Source organism: Zonotrichia albicollis, chromosome Z (assembly GCF_047830755.1).
Source record: "Zonotrichia albicollis isolate bZonAlb1 chromosome Z, bZonAlb1.hap1, whole genome shotgun sequence".
Lineage (NCBI taxonomy): Eukaryota > Metazoa > Chordata > Aves > Passeriformes > Passerellidae > Zonotrichia > Zonotrichia albicollis.
The window spans coordinates 20,159,880-20,180,071 of NC_133860.1; the positions used below are offsets into that span (position 1 = coordinate 20,159,880).

The 20,192-nt window shown below is 40.3% G+C and overlaps 1 protein-coding gene and 1 long non-coding RNA gene across 3 annotated transcripts in view; both read right to left on the reverse strand.

Annotated features, from left to right (window-relative positions):
• Positions 1 to 19,172, reverse strand: part of PLCXD3 (phosphatidylinositol specific phospholipase C X domain containing 3) — a 79,349-nt gene extending 60,177 nt beyond the window's left edge. Inside the window, exon 1 of one of the 2 annotated variants that reach the window (XM_026794604.2) lies at positions 19,130 to 19,172. In XM_026794604.2, the coding sequence (XP_026650405.2) occupies positions 19,130 to 19,157 (28 nt within the window). In that variant the 5' untranslated portion in view covers positions 19,158 to 19,172. Of the gene's footprint in view, positions 1 to 18,343; positions 18,565 to 19,129 lie in introns of those variants that run through there. The other variant, XM_074533710.1, reaches the window with a different exon arrangement.
• On the reverse strand, positions 134 to 18,330 carry LOC113459484 (uncharacterized). The gene is made up of 3 exons (XR_012578315.1): positions 12,593 to 18,330; positions 10,006 to 11,362; positions 134 to 2,360 (listed from the first exon to the last, which is right to left on the reverse strand). It is a non-coding gene; the product is annotated as an uncharacterized LOC113459484 (long non-coding RNA).
• Positions 19,173 to 20,192: the final 1,020 nt, after the last annotated feature.

The window sequence follows — 20,192 nt, forward strand, 5'->3', positions numbered from 1 at the left end:
TTGAAGAGAAAATATCACAACTAAGGTGAAAAGACAATAAGTTTACAGAAAACAAAAATTCTGCAAGTCAATGTGATTACACTATCTGTTATGCCAAGCAAATAATTAAGTGTAATAACTATGAAGGGAAGAAATAAAGTAAGAAAAAAAATAGTTATAAAAAATTGTTGAAGCCATGATTAAATGTCCTTGATTAACTGTTCCACAACTACTATTCCTTGTTCAGTCTGGAGAGCAATTTTGTCCCGGCCTACATACTCTCTGTATAATGTCCAATTGAATATTTTCAGGTATCACTGCTTGCTTCTGGCTCCTAAAAACCCAATTTCTGCTCCTAAAGGCCAAAAAATGATTCAGTGCTTCAGGGCATGTACAGGTGAAGCAATTATTTAGTCATCTAGGTGATACTCTTCCTGAAGCAGACAGCAAAATTGGCATTGCAGTGAAATATCCTTTCATAACCCTGCCAGAAGTAGCCTCTGTCTCTTGAAGAATTTTTAAAAATTTTATTTATTTAATAAAAAGTAGTGAAAATGGTTTGGTTTCCAACAGAAATCTCTGCAAAGTGGTGAGACTACAACACTTTCCAGGACGTGTAGGTAACAGAAAAAGGTTTACTTTTGTTACTTTTGTAATACCTAAATTAACATGACATGTCCATTTCAAAAAATATTTCCTGTATTATTTAAGTCACTAAGAAATAACATTAATTTTTTTTGTGTGTTCAACTATCAATCTACACTTACACATTCTATCGTTCAAGAGTGCCTGAAAGGTAGTATTTTAGAGAAAAGTAATTTTACATGGTTGGTTTACAGAACAGAAAATCCCAAGGGGATTAACAGACAAAATCAATAGATTCACACCAAAATCATATTAGAATAGGCTGTTCAACAAACATAGATTGTAACAGCTAGCTCCACAAGAGAAGTAACTTTAAAACACTGGAGGCTGAAATACACTTTAATTCTTGAGTATTGAGTATTGCCAGCTCATGTTGGCTCTTCACCAGGAGTTTCCGTCCCCATGACTCCTGTTTCTGATCTAAGTCCATACTCATAAAAAACTGAAATATGACACATAAGCAGTTAAAAGCAAAATTTAAAAAATAATCTGTATTTCAGACATCACAGAAAGGAAGCTTTCAACAAGAAATTTTTCATTTTTGAATGAGAGAACGCCTACAATCTGTCCCAAATGGAATATTCCTTTTTTGCAGTTTTTCATCAACTGTGGATGAAGAAACGCATTTGTTACTTTCCAAGTTCTTTTCCTCACAATACAGCATTTACTGGAAAACGGACAACAACAGTAAGGGCATTTCAGATCAAGGTTGCTTTACCTCTAAGGCCACAAGAGGTAATGGTTATTGATGCTGGACTGTTGCCTTGCATGGAAGACATCAGTTCAAGCCATGGAATAATTCAATTTAATAGACTCTACAGCAACCCTGAAACCTCATACTAAGATGGAGTGCTTTTTCTGGAAAGAACTCTGATCTCACTTTTAACAGATTTCTCTTCTCAATCTATCAGTTGTTCTAGCAGTCTCATCGGTAAAAACATTCAGTTTAATTTCAAGCTGAATATATATGGAGAAAAATGACATTTATATTTCACTTCTTGACTACCCCCAGAGTATGCTGTGATAGTTATAATCCTACCAGAAAGCCATTCTGAAAAATCATTGCTCATATTCTTTAATCAGACTCAGAAACATTTTCATACCCTGTAGGAAGAGACAGCTCCATCAAAAATATGACTCTCACAGGGTCTCTAACACCAACTTTCTTCATGTTCTTGATGTAGCAAATGGTCTCTTCAGGATTTCATAATTTCTAGTATCGGAATAAAATGTGTCATTAAAAGCTTTAAAAGGACACCTCATGGAACAACTTACAGGACACCATCTTCAACTGGCACCCAAGGATACAGACTGAAATGCACAGGCAGGGCAAAGATCTCAACATCTTCTCCTGGTATCCCCAGCCTCCTCCTCTTCCCTTTAGCTGGGATAAGCAATTCCTCATCATTTGCTCTTCCTGAGGCTTTCAAATTCAGCTTTGACATACTAAACAGCAATACCCTCTTTCCAGACAACCAGAGAACTATGATTATGGAGCACAGCATAGGCAGAAAACATACATTTATACAGAATTACAGTGTCACATACCTGGACCTCAAACACACTTTGAAAGCCATAACGCCTTTATGAGAGTAAAAAGAGGATTGCATTGAAGGTGAAAGGGCTGTTCAAGCAGAATGAACAGAGTAACAAATACTGTGGTGATTGTGGGGTTTTGGCTTGGTTCTTTCTTTCATTTGCAGATACAGGGACACTCAGAAAGTCAGCATCACTGCCTAAAAAAGAAGATGATAATTTGGTATCAAGTGGACTCCCCAGTATGTATCCCAGCATTTTAATGCACATATTCAGAAACAGTGCAAATTTAAAGTAACAGGAATTCTTTTTCAGTGCATATTATAAGAAAAGCTTCAGAGAGGGAGACACTAGCCATTTTTTCTGCATCACCAGATCTTTCATTAATCTTAGGGAAGTATTTCTACAACAGAAGACATGACGAGCACCCCAGAACAATTCACGGAGAGATCAAATTTTCTGTCTGGATCTTGCAGGGCTTAAGGATGCTGCCAGAGAACAACAACAGTGTAGGTAGTACCCAAAAATAATAGTTGAGCCAGCCTAGCTGAGATCTGATGGGAAGTGAGCTACAGACAACAGCTAGCGAACTGCCTGATACAGTATGTGGTCAGGTGTGTCCCATGGGTCAGGGACAGCTAACCTCAAAGTACATCTGCATATTGAAAAGTAGCATTACTTTTAATTGTTAATATATTTTCTTGCATCTTCCCTACTTTACATTTTCTTCTAGAATAGAATGTGCTTTGACTCCAGCAAATAACTAAAATATAAATTTACTTTTCACTGAGTTACAGCAATGACTAATTAAGGCCCAACTGGAGGTTGTCATCCTCCAGTTATAGTATAAACATATACGACACTTCACTGGTAAGAGAAAAAGAATGCAAGATTTGCTGCTTGTTAAGTAGTGACTTCTGCATAATCGTCAGGCTGTAATTCAATTGGTTCAGATTCTGCCACACGCACAACAACCCAGACACAGGCTCCATGGTCACAGATGTTGGCTCTTTACCAGACAGAGATACTCATCACAAAACTTCACTATAAAAGAGTACTGCATTTTGATAGAGCTTAAGATGCCTCCTGCAAAGAAGAGCTGAGGGAACAAATCAAGTCATGTACAAAAATTCAGTCTTCCAATGCCTGCCCAGAGCTCTCATATGGTATGGGAAAACCATTTACCAAGGCATTCACAGCATCAAGTTTTATACAGCAACAGCTGTGGCAAGTCACCCATAGTCTGGATTAGCAGCAAAGTCTCTAAATTTACAATATTCTTCCAAACTTGTCCCTGATAAAGAAATATAAATGCATCTTAATTGCTACTCTCTAAACTACTTCTAAATGCTTCCTGCTAGAAAGTAATCGCAACTCAAGAGAAATCAACAAAGCATGGATGAACATTTTTCATCTCTTAAGAAGTTTCTGGAGGTGTTTTGTGGAGAGTTCCCTCATGAGTAAACTTCACCAACATGCTGCCAACGTGCAGCAGACAAGTGCATCAGCTGCAACAGACGACAGCCAGTGCTCCTAGGATCCATCTGACATTATCCACATGCAGCGTAACATGTGATTCTTAGGGATGGTCCTGTGCAGGGCCTTGCCAGTCCCTCCCAACTCAGCTCATTCTGTGACTGCCCCATCTCATTTGCAACCACACCAGACCCACCTCCTCTTCATTAACCATCACAGTTCTGAGCACATGGCTGTCTTAGGTTGCAAATGCAAGATACACCTAGGGGTGTGCATTCTATTGCCATCTGTTAGAGGTGGGGCAGTCATTCTCTGTTAATTGGGCCACCTGTTAAAACCAGGTGGGGCAGTTTTCTTTATCTCTTCCACTACCAATTCTCCCTCCAGATATATCTTCTGTTCATGGGCCATTGAGTCTCACTGCGTGATTGATGAAATTACATCATCCCATTGGGAAATGCTCTGCCCAGGGGGAGGAGCCAAGCATTCCCACCTGGATATAATCTGAGCCTCGGAACACCACAGGCAGCCTTTTCCCACTGGATTCCCAGAGGAAGACGAGGCCCATCTACACCACCACTGGACCTTCAGAGGAAAACTACACTCTTCTGCAGGATCACTGCTTCAACAGAACCACACCTGTGACTGCAGGAGGGCTGCAGCCACCATTTAATTGGGCTACTACCACAGGGTGTCAGATTGTATTCTCACTCTGTCAGTGTTGTTTCATAGTACTGCATTTTTATTTTTCCTAATAAAGAACTGTTATTCCTACTCCCATATCTTTGCTTGAAAGCACTTTAATTTCAAAACTGTAATAATTCAGATGGAGGGGGTTTACATTTTCCATTTCAAGAGAGGCTCCTGCCCTCCTTAGCAGACACCTGTCTTTTCAAACCCCAACAGAGGATAACAACAGCAGCGGCGATTTCTTCCCAGCTGCCTCACCTGCCATAATACCCACTTTTGCCACCCTCCAAGTCTCTTCCTGAATTTAACATGCTTAAAATCCCCCTTAAAAAAAAAAACAACCCTGACTCTCCATTTATTTTTATCCAACTCAAGTCCATTTCCCTGTGATGCAATACAGGCTGCTTTTTTCATGTGCTTCTTTACATTGGTATTACTTGTATGCTTCAATAATTAGCTTGTTATCAGCTAGGTTGTTATTGAAAAAAAATTTAATTAAAACAGGACCCAAACATTGCAGCAATGAAGAAGCGCCATGTTCAGTACTCAGTTTTAGCAGTTCAGTGCTGCCTTCACCAGCAGCCATTCAGATTGACTGCAAACACTGCTACCAAGATTTATTTTGGATATTTTAGGAAGTGTCACGCACAACAGGACAACTGTAAAGAAATTTTAACCTGTTGCTTTGACAAAGTCATTAATCAGCCTCGCTCTTCATCCCCAAAGAAATTCCTTGAAGCTTATTTTTCTGAAATCATGAATTCATTGCCAAGAAGAGCAGCAGGAAGTGTCTAAGAGTAGGCAAAGGCCTACTGGCAAACATCCTTTTAGGGCTTCAGTAATTTGATATTCTGCTTGAAATTAAAGTTATAAAAAATTAAAAGCTATTAAAAAAAAATTGCCAAAAGTTTTCACTTTATACATCAAAGCTTGGCATTCATAAAGTATTTCAATACTGCAACATTGCTTGATCACAGCACCAAATAATCAGAACACAGCCCCCTTCTGCTCTGAGCTTGCAGAAATCTTTCACCTGCATGGTTTACCATTAACTTTACTCAAACTTCACAGAAAATTCTCTCACACTCACATTTTTTTAAAAATAAGGCCTGGGCTGCAATGGTATATAAATGGTTTTCTCCAAACAGGAGTCCTGAGTACAAAATTTATTAGACAGGGTATCGCAGCAATGCGTATTTTTGGAACACATGTAAGAACAGCAGAAGTAAAATAGTCTTTTCAGATCCCACAAAAAACTTAGCAGCTGGTGAAATGCCTGGGTATATCCTGTTATTTAGCAGTAAAATGTAGGCCTTGTTACTGTAAATTTCACTTATTTTCCTCAACAGTCGTGTAATTAATACCTGTGTCCCTCTTTCTGAGCACACATTTTCCTTAACTTTTGCTGAAGTCTTCAAAGCAAAATCAGCCAACAAAAGACTCCTGGGCTATGCTCTAGAAGCTTTCTGAAGCAATGCTTTGCAAAGAGATGGAGCTAAATCTGGCAGTGCTCACCCCCTAATCTCCAGGCAAAGATTTAGGGTAGTAACCTAAACGGCTCATCTGCATCCCTCCAGCCTTCAGAATATTTATTTCTTTTTTTTTTTTTTACTTTATTCTCTCTCTTGCATCATTTTGGAGCATGGATGAAAATACTGGTGCCTTCATGCTTTCAGGCAATGCTTATGAGGCCTCTAAGTGCTCACACCCTGCCTCTCTCCCCACTAGAACACACTAAAGATTACAGCAATATGCAGCTTGCTTAACAACCTTCACATCAGGAAACAACTCCACACGACGCAGATAAAACCACCTGTCTGTGGTTCCCAGACTGAAAGGGGAAGAAGTGCTGCCAGGTGCCACTAGGGAACATCCAGCGCAGGGCTGAGGCAGTGCTTGCATATAACTCCAAGACAGCACATGCAACCTCTAATGTAACTCAGAATGTGCTGCTAACTGGCCTCCCTTGCTCTGCAGAGCTTGCAAGCCTCCAGTTTAGCTGCAGCTGCTGTAACCCTTTATTTGATTCTCAAGTGAGGCCAGGCCAAACCACTTACCACTTTTTTTTTTGCCTGATTTCATCTCTGACTGGTCCTTCTTTTCTGACACCACTTGAGAGGTGGGTGATGCAATGCAGTGCTCTGCATGCCATCAGATCTGATGCACATGTTCCTTTCCTGTGAAAAATGTTTCCTTTCCTTGCTGGTATGACATAGTGCAAAGCACACAAATCTCAGGTACAAAACATAAAAAACCTGATGTATCTGCTGTCAAAAGAAGCTCTTCTCCTCTATGTTTGGGAAAATGCATGGCTTAAAGGTCAAGTCACTAAATTAAGATCTATAAAATACAGGTTCATTTTCTATTCCTGCCTCAGCATCCCTTATTTTAATCAAGTAATTTAGTTTTTCTGTCAACAAAACATAGAAAACATCCTGTCATGATAGAGAAAATGAGTCCTTTATAATTTGTGTTTAATACGAAGGCTATGGAGATGGATAAAACATGCACACACTTTCCATGTTCTGACCATTTTTTTTCTGACAAGCTTTAAGCCTATGTCTTTGGCTCAAGCATCAGCAAAAGGCAGAAGTCAGAAGCCCTGTCCCAGACCAGCCCCACCACCAGTCACTGGTGTTTTCACATGCTGGTATAGACCTGTATCAACTCGGCAGGACTAATGTCAAAGTCACCATGCCTGATCACTTGCACTGTGATGTCTCAAGGATCTCCAGCTCTACTACTCTTCTCAGTGCCCAGTCCAGGTATCAAAAACTCCATAAATCCTTATCTTTAATGCAATACAGAAATCCACATAGTGTTTTTGACAGCTACTCTTCTATTCTCCCCACCATAATTTAAAATATGTATTTTCAAGCCATCACAGAGCAATGCAACATGAAAATCCAGCCTAGATCAGAGACCAAAGGAATTGGTCTTTTGGAAGAAGCTGTTCAAAAGAGGTATGATGACCCTTGGTGTTCCAGGGCTTCAGAAAACAGAGCAATACTGCTGTTATGAAAGAACTATATGCAGCCTCAAATAATCCAAATTTTAAAGTCCTTTCTTGAAGAGTATTTTCTGTTTCAATGCCTATCTCAATTCCATAGTAATTCCAGGAAAAAAATCACTACATCTTTGGGAGACAAAACCCAGAAATTTCAGCGTTTACTTACTGTAGTTCCAAGAGTTCTCCAGACTTCGATTACATCGGCATCTTAAAAGATATGTTGAGACTTTGAAAATAAGTTGCCTTGTCTTTTAAATACTTTGGTCTAAATATTAAAGCATATTATTACAAATAAATGTTAATGCACCCTATTTTCTACAGTAAAAAGGAGCAAGTCTGTGAAAGGCCTGCTACCTCAAACACTATTACAATACAGATAAAATGCAAAATGTTACTTAGTGGTATTTCAGCTTCAAAGTAATCAATTAGACTATATGCTATTTCCTCCTTTTCTGTACATAAGGGTTTGATCTAGCACCATTAGTCATCACAGTGTAAGTGTCAGCTGATTTTGCCATGCAATAGGTAAAATCCACAAACTTGCTTATCTCTTGCTGTTCCCTGATTTATATTTAGGTCATAAGCAAAGACAATGGAATTTTTGGATAAAGCTGAACTGTAAATCCTGTGATTTTTTTCACTCTGAAGATAGATTATTTTTTCTTTAATGTAGCTATTTAATAATGGTTCACTTAAAGACTATAAGCAACATAAGCTAGTACTTTTCTTTCTGACACATGCATTACAGTGGGTATTTTAGAGGGCCATATTTAAGTTCATCATCTAGTCAGCATTGCTTTCTTCAGCTGTTCAGAGCAATTTATTCATCAAGAGCTAACTGAGGCAGACTCAGTTCCACCCTACATAATGCACAAAGTAAAAATACAGTTACTGCTCTAATTTAGTGACATTTCATACAGATCTGCATTTACACATGTTATAAGGCAGTGGAAAACCAGACTCAGTTAGATTCACGTTAAAATTTCTCCTCTTGTGAGTGAATCCTGTTATCCAAAAAAACTGCCGAAAATTAATCCGAAGGAAAAAAAGGCACCCAAACCATGAACTGAGTAGAACTTATGAAAAAATGTTCACTGCAAACACAGTAGTTCTCTTCTTTTATTCTGGATCTTTCCTGGTTTGTCTGTAAGTTGGTGCAAATTTTAAAAACACATTATTTTGTCATATATAGTTCTTTTAAGCACTGTCTTAATCTAGCAGGCAGAAGAACAGGCATGTTATCCTATCTCCACTTACTTTCAAGTGTCATTTCCAATTAGAATACTTCTCCATATCTCTATTGGTTTTACATAGAGTATTTCTGCCCTGTATCCCACTCTTAAGGCAGAGCAGAAGTAACACCTGATGGAAAGTGAGATGTAAAAGGGATTGCATTTTGCTTCTTGGCTTCTGCATTGCAAAAACAGAATGCTCTTGCAGACAATAGCAATTCCAAAATGAAAAGGCATTATCTCTCACTTGACTTGGAGAAGCTGCTTTCAGGGAATTTAATTTATTTATCAGCACTTCTGTATACCTTTTGAAATATAAAACCAATTAATAAACCCTACAAATTACAACAAAACACCATCATCATCTTTCTCCATGGGAAAATTCAAGGTAATTCACAGCCTAAGATAGCTGGCTTGAAGATTAAGAAACATTATCTCTCTTAGCATATCTGAGAGAGCCATGCTGAAAAAAAGTAAAATCCAGTTTCGAAAAGTACACAGGCAGAAGAGTAAAGGGATATGTATAGAGGGGAATATCTCTTTTTTCTCACCTGGTCGTTAAGCCTCTTCTGTGATACAGATCAGAGATGATACCAGAGCCAAGGCACTGAACTTACTGCACCTTTGATGTACCTTCAACACAGCACTTCTCCCTGGTCCTAAACCTCCACCTTCACCCACTTTAACCCTTTTTCAATCCAGATACAAACAGGGCTCTCCTGCAAAACTGAAGTCACTTTCCAATTGCATCGATTACTCTTGGTTGCGAGAAGGATGTGGCCTCAAAGGAAACAGTAAAAATTCTGTGGTGTACAAAGCATATTAATAAGCAGCTAGGAACTGAAATCCCAACACGGACCAGATCACCCAGCCTTACAGTGGCTTGTTCTGACCCCTGTAGAGCAGGATGATGTGGCAGGGCCAAATACATAATGGCACAAAAGCCAACCATTTCTCTGCAGCACCAGAAGAACAGCATCATCTTAAGCTCTCAAAGAAGTCAGTGTTAGTTTTATTGGTTTGTACACCGTTTTCAGCAAAGAGAGTCTGAAGCATTGCTGGCCAGTTCATTAAAATTCATCGTAGAAATCCCAGTTTTCTCCATATTCCACACTGTGATTTCTAAAGGAAATCCTGCCTCATGCACACCAGAAGCAACGGCATTCAGTTGTACATGTGCAGTTCACATCCTTCACAGTGTCCCTTGGCTTGTTTCCCCTGTTATACATCCAAAAATTACTGAAGCTGGCTTGTTTTCTCCTTATGTATTGTCAACTTATAAAGTGTTTCTCAAAACACTCACTCGGCACACGGACTAAATAACACTTGGCTAACGGCAGGAGTCCAGCTCCCACTCACAGCAATAGCCTGCACACACTGAAGATAAGCCTTGAGCATGTCTAGACATGTGTTCCCCATCCCCATCATGGACAGCACCTGTTTTGAGGTGATCTCTCCTATTTGAAAGAAGAACAGCTGTCAATTTTGCACCAGAAGCAGAGGAAGGCAGAACTCCAACTGAGCAATGCTTTGCAGATCACAATTCATCAAAACTGCGTACTTCCGTACCACTGGCAAAGTTTCACTTCAACCATGGAAATGGTGAGATAACTGTACAAGGTGGATGAAAGATTAAAGCATTAAAAACAAAACCAAAACAAACAAACAAGCAAACACATAAACATGGTCCAAAACAGACAATTCCAGGTTTGGATTCACATGGTCTAAGTGTCCTGAATTTAAACATACCAAAATATGTACCAAATATATACCAATCTATAAAAAAAAAAAATACTGATGCAACCCCTTAAAAGTGATTTTATTAGTGCAAGGAGGATGCAGATGAATACAGACAAATACAGCATCTGCTACTCAGTGTCCAGCCTAGATCTTCGCCTCTTCCAATTAATATCCTCCCCCTTTTTGTGGCTTAGGTTAACTGGGAATTTCTGTCCAAAACCAGTTTAATCCAGCCTGTTCACCTCAGTGAATGAATTATTCCTCCCATTGTGCCGTGCTGAGTGCCAACACAATCTCCATTGCTTTCCAGCAATGGAAAAAGTAACTGGCAACTGCCTCCTGCAGCAGCTTCAAAGTGATCTCCTGATCTGCCCACCACACACAGATGAGCCCCCTTGGATATGCAGGCACCTCAAATCTCAGGGAACCCATCCAAGTGTTTCCCATTTTTTGATCACATGATAGGAATACATGAAAATCATCCTCACACATGAAATACAAGAGACACCACTACCCCAGCTTGCATGGCTTCTGATACAGTATTTGTGAACATGAGCTACACAATTAGAACAGTCTCACAAAATCTGAGAGTTTCAACAGAAAGAAAGAAGACTAAACCTAAAACAGCAATCTCTTGGGATTCCTGTTTTAGCACCTAGAATGAGCACCTGCTCAAACTTCTCCATTGACAAAGCAACTTTTGGGTAGCATGCACAATGGATGGAAAGCAGAACACCACCAAAAGCTTTTGTGAGCTTTGCAGTATAAAACAAAACAACTTGACTTCCAAAGTGCAGCCTAGGGGTCAGTGAAATTTTCTATAACCCATTGAGCAGACTTCCTAGCCCAGCTCTCCTCCTAAGAGCAAGGCCAGCCTCAGTATCAGTGGGCTCCTTGAGATTAGAGGATTTAGCAAAGCTAACAAACTAATAACCTTTGAGGCTCTAAAGCATCAATTTGATTGCACAGCACTACATGTAACTCACCTTTTCTACATTTTTCTTACTCTCACTTAAATCCCAGTTTAGAAGCCTTTCATAATTATAAAACCAAGCTGCCAATATATAAAGAAAAGCCAAGGGTTTAATAGGATTTAAAAAAAATTTCTATTCAAACACAAAGCTACTATGGATGACAGCATGACAACAATGTAAAGCATGAAGTATACTATTTATCTCACTGGAGTTTGTTCCGTTAAAAAAATGGCTACAGAATTTATTAAAGGCTAGATTAGTTCAGTGGCCTTTATCCTGGCTTTTTTAAATTACAAGCAAAATTCATAATGCAGTAGACTTCACAGATAGGTGTTTGCCTTGATGGCAGCAGCACATGTCATGTATCTCCAGTCATCTGACACATCCTAAGTGACATACACAGAAGGGAGCAAAGCCTGGAACCAAAACAAAGGAAATCTGTTTCTTCTTTACACCCTCTATGTTTTAAAAGTACTCTACAACATTTTATTTTCATAGTTGAAACACTAAATATTTAAGCATGAGGTATGTGAGCTAACCAGGTAAGAGGCTGGATGAGCCAAAGATTAACTTTTTTCAATATTGAGACACCATTTCAAAAAATGGCAAAGCATCTGAAAACTGTTTTAGCAATTTGTTTCAAATTAGATTATGGTGAAAACTGAGATGGTGTTAAAATAGACAGAAAATAGAAACCGGGACTTTCTAAAATGAAATTACATATTTCGGCCTTTACGTATCATTATTAGCTGACACTATATAGCTGTTCAAAGTAATGGAAAAGATTAAACCAAGGTTTGCTACAGTAGGTCAAATTAAAAACCATTCAACTTTGCAAAAATTTAGATTAAAATCCAAACCTTCAGATTTTGAACCACATTTTTTCCCAATTATATTTTTTGCAGTTTCCCAGGGGCTATACTGTAGGGATTGCACAAGGAGATCTGTTCGCAAATTAAGCACCTATAATTTCAAGCTACTTTGAAGAAAGGGTAAGATGGGAATGAAAGTTATTCTTCCTGGAACTGGCTGCTCTTTGAAGAGCAGAACAGTCAAACAGAAATCTGTCTACTAAATCTGAATGCTATTTAAATTATATACATTATATTTGAATGCTATATAAATAAATTATATACATTATATTTGAATGCTATATAAATTGCATACAATTAATTTCTAAAAAGTAGTGTGCATTTTAATTATTATTTCTATACAGAACAGTAGAAGAGATTGCACAGCACTCTTAGGGGGTTTAAAGTTACAGTCTGCAAAACTTTGTCTACCTAGGATCTGCATTTTAAACTACTTACACAGTTGAGATCATGTCACAGTTGAGCATCTTCAAAGGAAAATCCATTTTGCATGAAAGACAAGAGTTCAAGTTGCAGTATAGTAAGAACCATAGGAAATTACCAAACATAAAACACACACCAAACACAAAGTTAAAGACTGTCAGAAGGTAAGGGCAGTTTGGATACACAGAACAGTCAAGAAATTTTCAGATAAGAGATTAAAAACCCCAGCAGTTCATTGAGTTGGAAAGACAGAAATAATTCCAGATGGCAACAAAGCTGTTCCCTCTGCCACACCTGCCACGGTGGCAGGATGCAAGGCAGGTTGGAGAAGGCAGTTCTGCTGGAACTGAGCTGCAGGAGACACGGTGGACAGAGATGGCTGGATTAATAAACAGCCCCTGTTGGGAAACCAAGCAAAGGCAGTTTCGAATTACCTCTGGTAGCAGATGGGCAAGTAACCGAAGGGTTCGAACTGTTTGATTTTTACGGCAGTGTGAGTAAACAAACAGCTTTATTTTGTGTGTGCTAGAAACATGTCACAGCAGGAGAAATTAATGGCGAATGCCACAGGAAACTGTATCACACAAATATTTCTGAAAGGGTTGGAAATGACACATTAGCACGTGCAAGGCCAGTTAGAAACTGTTTTGTAGATAAAAGTGATTGATTTAAAAAGATCGTCAACAAACTAAAACAGAGCTATCCTAAAGAAAAGTTGTAAGAATATTTGCTCATTTTCTGATCAGAAAAAAAAAGCATAAGGTACTTACTTCTGGTAGAAAACCACTGAAAATTGAGTGCAAGGCACAGCGGAAAAGAAAGAACTCTTCCAGGTACATATACATGTCAAAAGCTAATGGGCGACTTACATTATAGTTTTATTTATAAGTTTACCTGTATCATCAGTTTAGAGCTCTAGGCAAAGCTAATTTTGTACAGAAAAAAATTGGACCCAGGCAAGTGAAGCAGAGATATTCTGCTGACCGGGAGCAGACAGAAAAGGCTGAAACAGATCCCACATCTCAAAGACAACCATCTTTCATTCTTCAGTCAAATCCAAGATCAAAATTAAGATTAAAATTCAAGATCAAAATTAAAGAGTTTCCTAATAACATTTAAACAGTGAAAATGCTGTGTGTCTATGTAACTAAAAGGAAGAAGTTCTAGACTTTTTTAAGGTGAAAGAATTTCCCCAAGGGAATGAGAATGGGAAATGTCTATCCAAGAAACAAAATATCACTTGAACATTTGCAAGTTATTACAATGGAAGTTAAAATATTTGAAACAGACCTGTTCTGTTAACACAGCAGTGCTACTGATCACAAAAAAGGCCAAAAGATTCCAGTTGCACTAACTTTCTTCTCCCAAGTCTCCCCCAACCATCTTCAATATCCTAATACATCTTTGATATTTGACACTACTACACATCCTCCTCTTTGTGAAATAACTCCCTATGAGGTCTTGATCTTTCTTTGCAAAGTATGATGATAGTGGGAAATAGAAATTTCAAGTCTCTGAGCCTTTTTCTAAAGATGGGTAGTACTAAAAAATTCCACCTGACGCTTCTTATTTGAGGTGAGCCAAGCTAGCTCTGCTGTGTCTAGCAACTGCTTTCCAGTTGATGGACAAAGAAAGTTATATGTCAAAATTAAAAAAAAAAAATTAAAATCCCATCTGAAAAATGACAGAAGCCAAAGAGGTCCTGGAAAAATACTTTTCACAAGAATTGTATTGTTCATGTTGCATTTTCAAGCAACAAGAACATATGCTGAGGTCACAGGTTTCATCTGCACAAGGAAATCAGAAACAAAAGCCTGAATAATCACAGCTCCAGAAAGTTATGCACTCAAGAGATATTCTGAGTCTTAAATTCATTCAAAAGATTTTACCCATACTTTACAGAAATGGCCCTAGCATGCATCATGACTGCTCATATGGCAGAATCTTGGGCTAGTACCAGTTTTGATGGAGAGGTGAGTTACTTATGGAAGAAAATATTCTTTTCAATCATAAATTATTCTCATGGACTTCTGAGAGTCTTGGAATATTAGCACCAGGAGAAAAGGCAACAATGATTGCACAAATTATTCATACAAAGACTCTGATATTAAACTAGACACATATTTAAAGACTGTCAGTGAGAAAGTTTATTGATCAGTAAGTGGAACAATTCATAAGAAAATGCTGCCTACTGATGTCTGTTTTTCTGCACTGCATGTGACTAATATGACCAGCTCAAATTAAGGCAGGTGCATTGACACAGCAGAATACACAGGCTCTCCATACCTCACCTTTCAGCCTCAGCTTGGGAGCATGATGATTTCAGTCCTATAAACATGCAATGCCTCCAAAAACTTACTTTAAATCCTGGTCAAAGAAGCACAGGCACTGACAAAACCAAATTTTATAAACTACTGAAAGACACCCTTCCCTCAAAGACCAGAACCCACAGTCCTCCACCTTTTTCTTAGACAAACTGTTGAGAGCTCAGCCAGGCAGATCCTTTAACACAAGAGGCAGTCTGCAAGCACTAGAAGATGTACACCTTGACCCAAAGTCCTAAGAATATATCCTTTCATTATTCTAATTGTCATAGCAATAGAAGATTAAATTTGTGCAGCATTTTCTGGAAACTAACAGATCATTTAATTTCCAAAGATTGTATACTGTTATTTGCTAACATTATCACTTGAGGAAAATCTGCCACTTGCAGCATAAGAGAACACAGACATAATCAACTCAAACAAAGACAAAAACCTCATAGAAAATGCATCATCCTCATATGTGGAAGAAATTAAAATAGAAAAGTTTCTGATCCACAAAGCTGGCACAAGCTATATTAGAGATTTCTGTCTCATCTAGAGGGTTCCTGCAGTTGGGAAAACAAAAGGACCCAGCTTGAACTGTGGAGAATGGAATGAGTAGAAGAACTTACGGAAATATGAGAAAAATCCAGCACAGATTTGTTATTTATAAAAGTATAAGGGGTGGTAAATAGTATAAATTTGTACCTGCATAAGCTTAGCAACTGAACAATAAAAGAGTATGAGCACAATTTTTAAACAGATTATGAACAGAAAATTCCTTCAACAATATAGTTTAAATACAATCACGACAGAATATTATGGGACTTGTGCTTCTCTTTGCAACAGCTAAAATAATACAAGCATGTCTGTGCAAAGACCACTGAGTGTATCACCTCAGTTCCAAGCACTCCTTCTAGACAATGAGAAATGTAGTGATGATTCATAAAACAACACTTCCCCCCTAATACGGAGGAACACCCCTTGTAATGGAAAATTCATTCTAACATTTTCAAGCTAATAGTTTGTTTTCTTCAACATTAGCATTGTTGGACTCTGGCTCCAGAACTGAATTTCATCCAGCTGAAATAAGGTCAAAATCAGTATTCCTACTGCACAAGGGAAGTTTAAATCCTGCTGGAAAAAACAGAAAAAAATGTACCGTTAACTTCTTTTAGTATGGGAAAAAAAAAAGACAATGTAAAAAAATACTATGAATATTTTACTTCTTAAACACTGACTTCAAAAACAGTGAAAAATTCACAGGTTAACGCCACCTTGACACATGAAGGTTTGGATTACACATATTCCTTGCATTAACTACTTGAATACTAGTTACATGCTAACAGCTACTATGCACCTGTTATTAATGCTCAGTTGTAGACATATGGGAGAAAACTTTCATATAAATATTAAGAATGTCCAAAAGGTTCTCTCTTCTAAAAGGACGAAACCAATCCCATGTTAGCCCTTTTCCTCACTATTGTGCATGTCCACACTGTATGTTGAATATAATAATAAATCTACTGTTAAAAGATAGTGCTTAAACTACACTGATACCTCTAGTCTGTGTGCCATGCTCCCTAGCTGGAAAATTCACATGAACTATATTGCTACCCTCCCCATAAGACTCTATTTGCCAAACCTAGCATTTTAAAAGTGAGACAGGCAGATAAAAGTCTGTGTCAATTTACACTAAAAGAAGGACAAATTTCAAAGGTCTTAACGCTACGCCACTCAAATCATGTAAGTTTTTCTGCTAATTTCACAAAAAGCAAGTCTGCGTGCATTGCTGTTACATTAACAAAATAGTTCTGCCAATGTAAGGGCTCAGTCTCTGCCCCTTACAGCCTGCAGAACTTGCTCACTGTTAAATGCTATATTGGGATTAACATGAACAGCCCACTGTAAATTGGTTGGTTTGTTTGTTTTTAATTTAAACAAGGTGTGAAAGCTTGCATTATTACTGAGAAAGCTCTGAGAAATGTCCACTTCAAAAAAATGTGGACAGTAAGAAAGCAACAGAGAGATGTTGGTGAGATAGATGTACCAGTAACAGCCTCATGATGTTTCCTTCGGTAAAGGAAGTCACTTAATGGTGATGCATAACAAAGGCAATTTTTTGCATCTGGAAGCAAGTTAAGTTTCATCATTTCTCCTCAAACCTGGAAAAAGTCTCTAAAACAATACATCTAACTGGAAAAACCACCATGCATCCCAAAGAGAATAATTTCTCATCATGCCAATATTCCATAAGAGCATTCCACAGTTTGCGGGTTAATGAAAAGTTATTACACTGGAAGACTTTTACAGCTCCAACAGAATTTGGTGGAACAATTGCAGATGCTGGGTTCTTATGCCTTGGAGGGACACAATTTTACACAGGATATATTCAACCAACAGCAACACTCAGTGTAGCCAGTGAAATGCTAGATATAGCTTGTGTAAACCATAAGAAACTAAGAGACATTTAATTCTAGAAGGGCACACCTGCGTCTAAATGAAACTATAGAAAACACATTATCACAAATTTCAGCTGCTATTACATTGTACTAAAGTATCTTTAGTACTATAACAACTGGTGTAACACGAGCACCTACTACACGAAACTTGCAAGAAGCGAACATTTCTCATAAGAAGCTTAAAAGACATTAGATCTTCAACATCTCTGAAACCTCATTTCAGTTAGACACCTTAGAGAGGAAGGATGCTGGTAAAGAGGTCTTGCAAAATCTTGAGGTGCTCCTTCAAACCAGAGATCATCTGAAACAATTACTGGTTTGCATTCTAACATGTATTTTGCCTAAGTCTACAACCACAGTTAAAATCTTACAAAAAAGAAATACTGAGGCAGGACAGGAAACAGTTCGTAGTCTGAATACCATCACCTGCCATCCCTCATCTTATTTAGAATTGTGTTGAGATCGAGCGTTTTCTGACAGCGACATGACACGAAGCCGCACACTGCCGCAGCCTGCCTCCCCTCCCGCAGCCGCAGCCCTGCGTCCGTCCCCGCTCCGACCGACCTCGCCGCACAAGTTTACGGGGAAAGGGGCAGTAAGTGGCATTTAGGTCCTAGGCGAGGTTTACTGCTCGGGCTGCTACGCCAGTCCGGCGGTACAGGAACAGGCTCCCTTCCCTCCCCGACCCCAGAAACAGCCGCGCACTCCGCGCCCGCCGCCCCACAGCCGCTCACAGCGCGGAGCCGCCGGAGCCGCGTCCCGCCGGCGCCTCTGCCTGCACCTGCCCCGCTGGCTCCCACCACTCCCACAGGCAGTGCAAGGCGGCGCGGCGAGGGACGGGCACGGAGCCCCGCGGCAGCGCGGTAAGGGATCTCCACGGAGCCCCGCGGCAGCACGGCCGGGGCGCGCCGCCTCCCCAGAGCGTGGAGCGCTGAACCGCGCCGAGCGCTTCGCCTTCCCGGCGCAGGGCGGCCGCGGGGCGGGCAGCCGGGAGCACCCACCGGGGATGGCCAGGTTGGTGAGCGGGGTGCTGTGGAGGCTGCCCGGCAGCGCTGCCATCCAGTCGGCGAAGAGCAGCTCGTTCTTCCCCTGCGACGAAGCCATGCTGCCGCCGCAGCTGTACCGCCGCCGCCGCCGCTCGCTCCAACTCGCCCAGTCCCGGCCACGGCCACCGCCACTGCCACAGCCCCACCGAGCCCGGGCCCCGCCCGCTTGGCACCGCCTCCCCCCGCCCCGCCGAGCCCCCGCCACCTCCCCGCGGCGCGGCGTGAGAGCCCTCGGGGCCGGCACGGAGCGTGGCGCGACCGGACGGCACCGTCGGGCTCGGCCCGGACACTCGGTGCGCGATCCCGCCCCAAGTACCGCGGGGGTCCGGGGAGCGAGCGGCGTCACGGCCCGGTCGTGGCGGGTCCGCACCGCCCCGGGCCCCGGCCCCAGCGCCCCGGCCCGGGCGCTCGGAGCTCGGCCCGAGCCGGGAGCCGCAGCAGAGCCCGCCTCGGGAGCGCGGTCTGTGCCTGGGATGGCGGTCGGCGCCCCGGCTGGTGGCCCTGGGCCTCAGCAGAACATCCCCGACCTTGGCGCAGGTTTTGCTGAACGCCCCGCGCCCGGATCTGGCATCCCTCGCAGGCAGCTCCCGGGCAGTTTCATCTGCCCCTGATACGAACGTCTCTGTTTGCAATGGGTTGTTCACACGATAAAAAAATCGGTGCACCTTAGTTGAACATGCCCTGCAGATCTAATTTTTTGGCAATAATTTTTTAATGATCCAAAGTAGTATCTTCTATTACCATCTCCAGCCCGTCTTTGGAGAAACATCTTAGCGTGGCAGTAAGGAAGCATTTGCGTGGTTGCCTCAGGATGGATGGATGAATGAACCTTATAAAGCTCTGTGAGCCATTTTAAACTGTTAGGACAAACGTGGCCTTTTCACCTTCAGCATTTTTGTGAAAGTTGTTTATACGTGTGTAGAAGTTCATATGGTAGAGCTGTCAAAAACAGTGCCTAGAGAGAGCCATGACTGAGGCAGGTTCACTTTATCAGTTCACCTTGAATTCTTATGAGGGTCAGCTCTGGTTCTGTAGCTTGCGTTCTTACTCAAACTCTTTTATAACAGCTGAGTTTGAAAATAAAACTTAAGGGAACAACTAATAATCACCCTCCCTTCGCTTTCTGTCTAAAGTTTCCAGAGCAAGTATGATGAGAAACTCATCCTCTGGCTGCAATTTCATGAAAAGTGAGTGACTATTTCTGAGATATTTAAATAAAAGAAATTTTGCTGACTCACTTTTTGCAATAGAAATAGCTCTTGAGGAGAGATTTGACTGGGAAAATGTGATCATATGGTTGACCTTGGGGGAGATGTTGAGTGTGATTTGAACAATGCATGAAAAAGGGAGAGGATAAAGCAAACAGCCACCAAGCCTGTTTCTGCAGTCCTGCTTCCTGTGTATGAAGCTGCTAATATGCCCTTTCCAAAATGACTGGTATTAGCAAGCATGGAAAAAAAGACAGATCCACATTCTGGATATGAAGTCATAAGCCTCACTAAAAACATGGAAGATACTACTTACATAAAGGTGGAAGGTGTTACATTACATCATCTTCAGTGAATGGAAGAAATTTTAGTAAAAATTTCAAGATTTTTAAAAAGCATTCCAGTAAGGGGCAATTAATATTTCAAACAACATAATTAAATCAAATTAGATATTTTATTTAAGGGGTAAAATTGTTTATGAATTGCACTGGTCACCTGGAAAATTGCTGATGAACTTTCATCCATTTCTCTATGTAGCCTACCTTTTCTGAGACAAAACTGAAGTATACATCTTTTTGAAAGATTAAACATGTTGT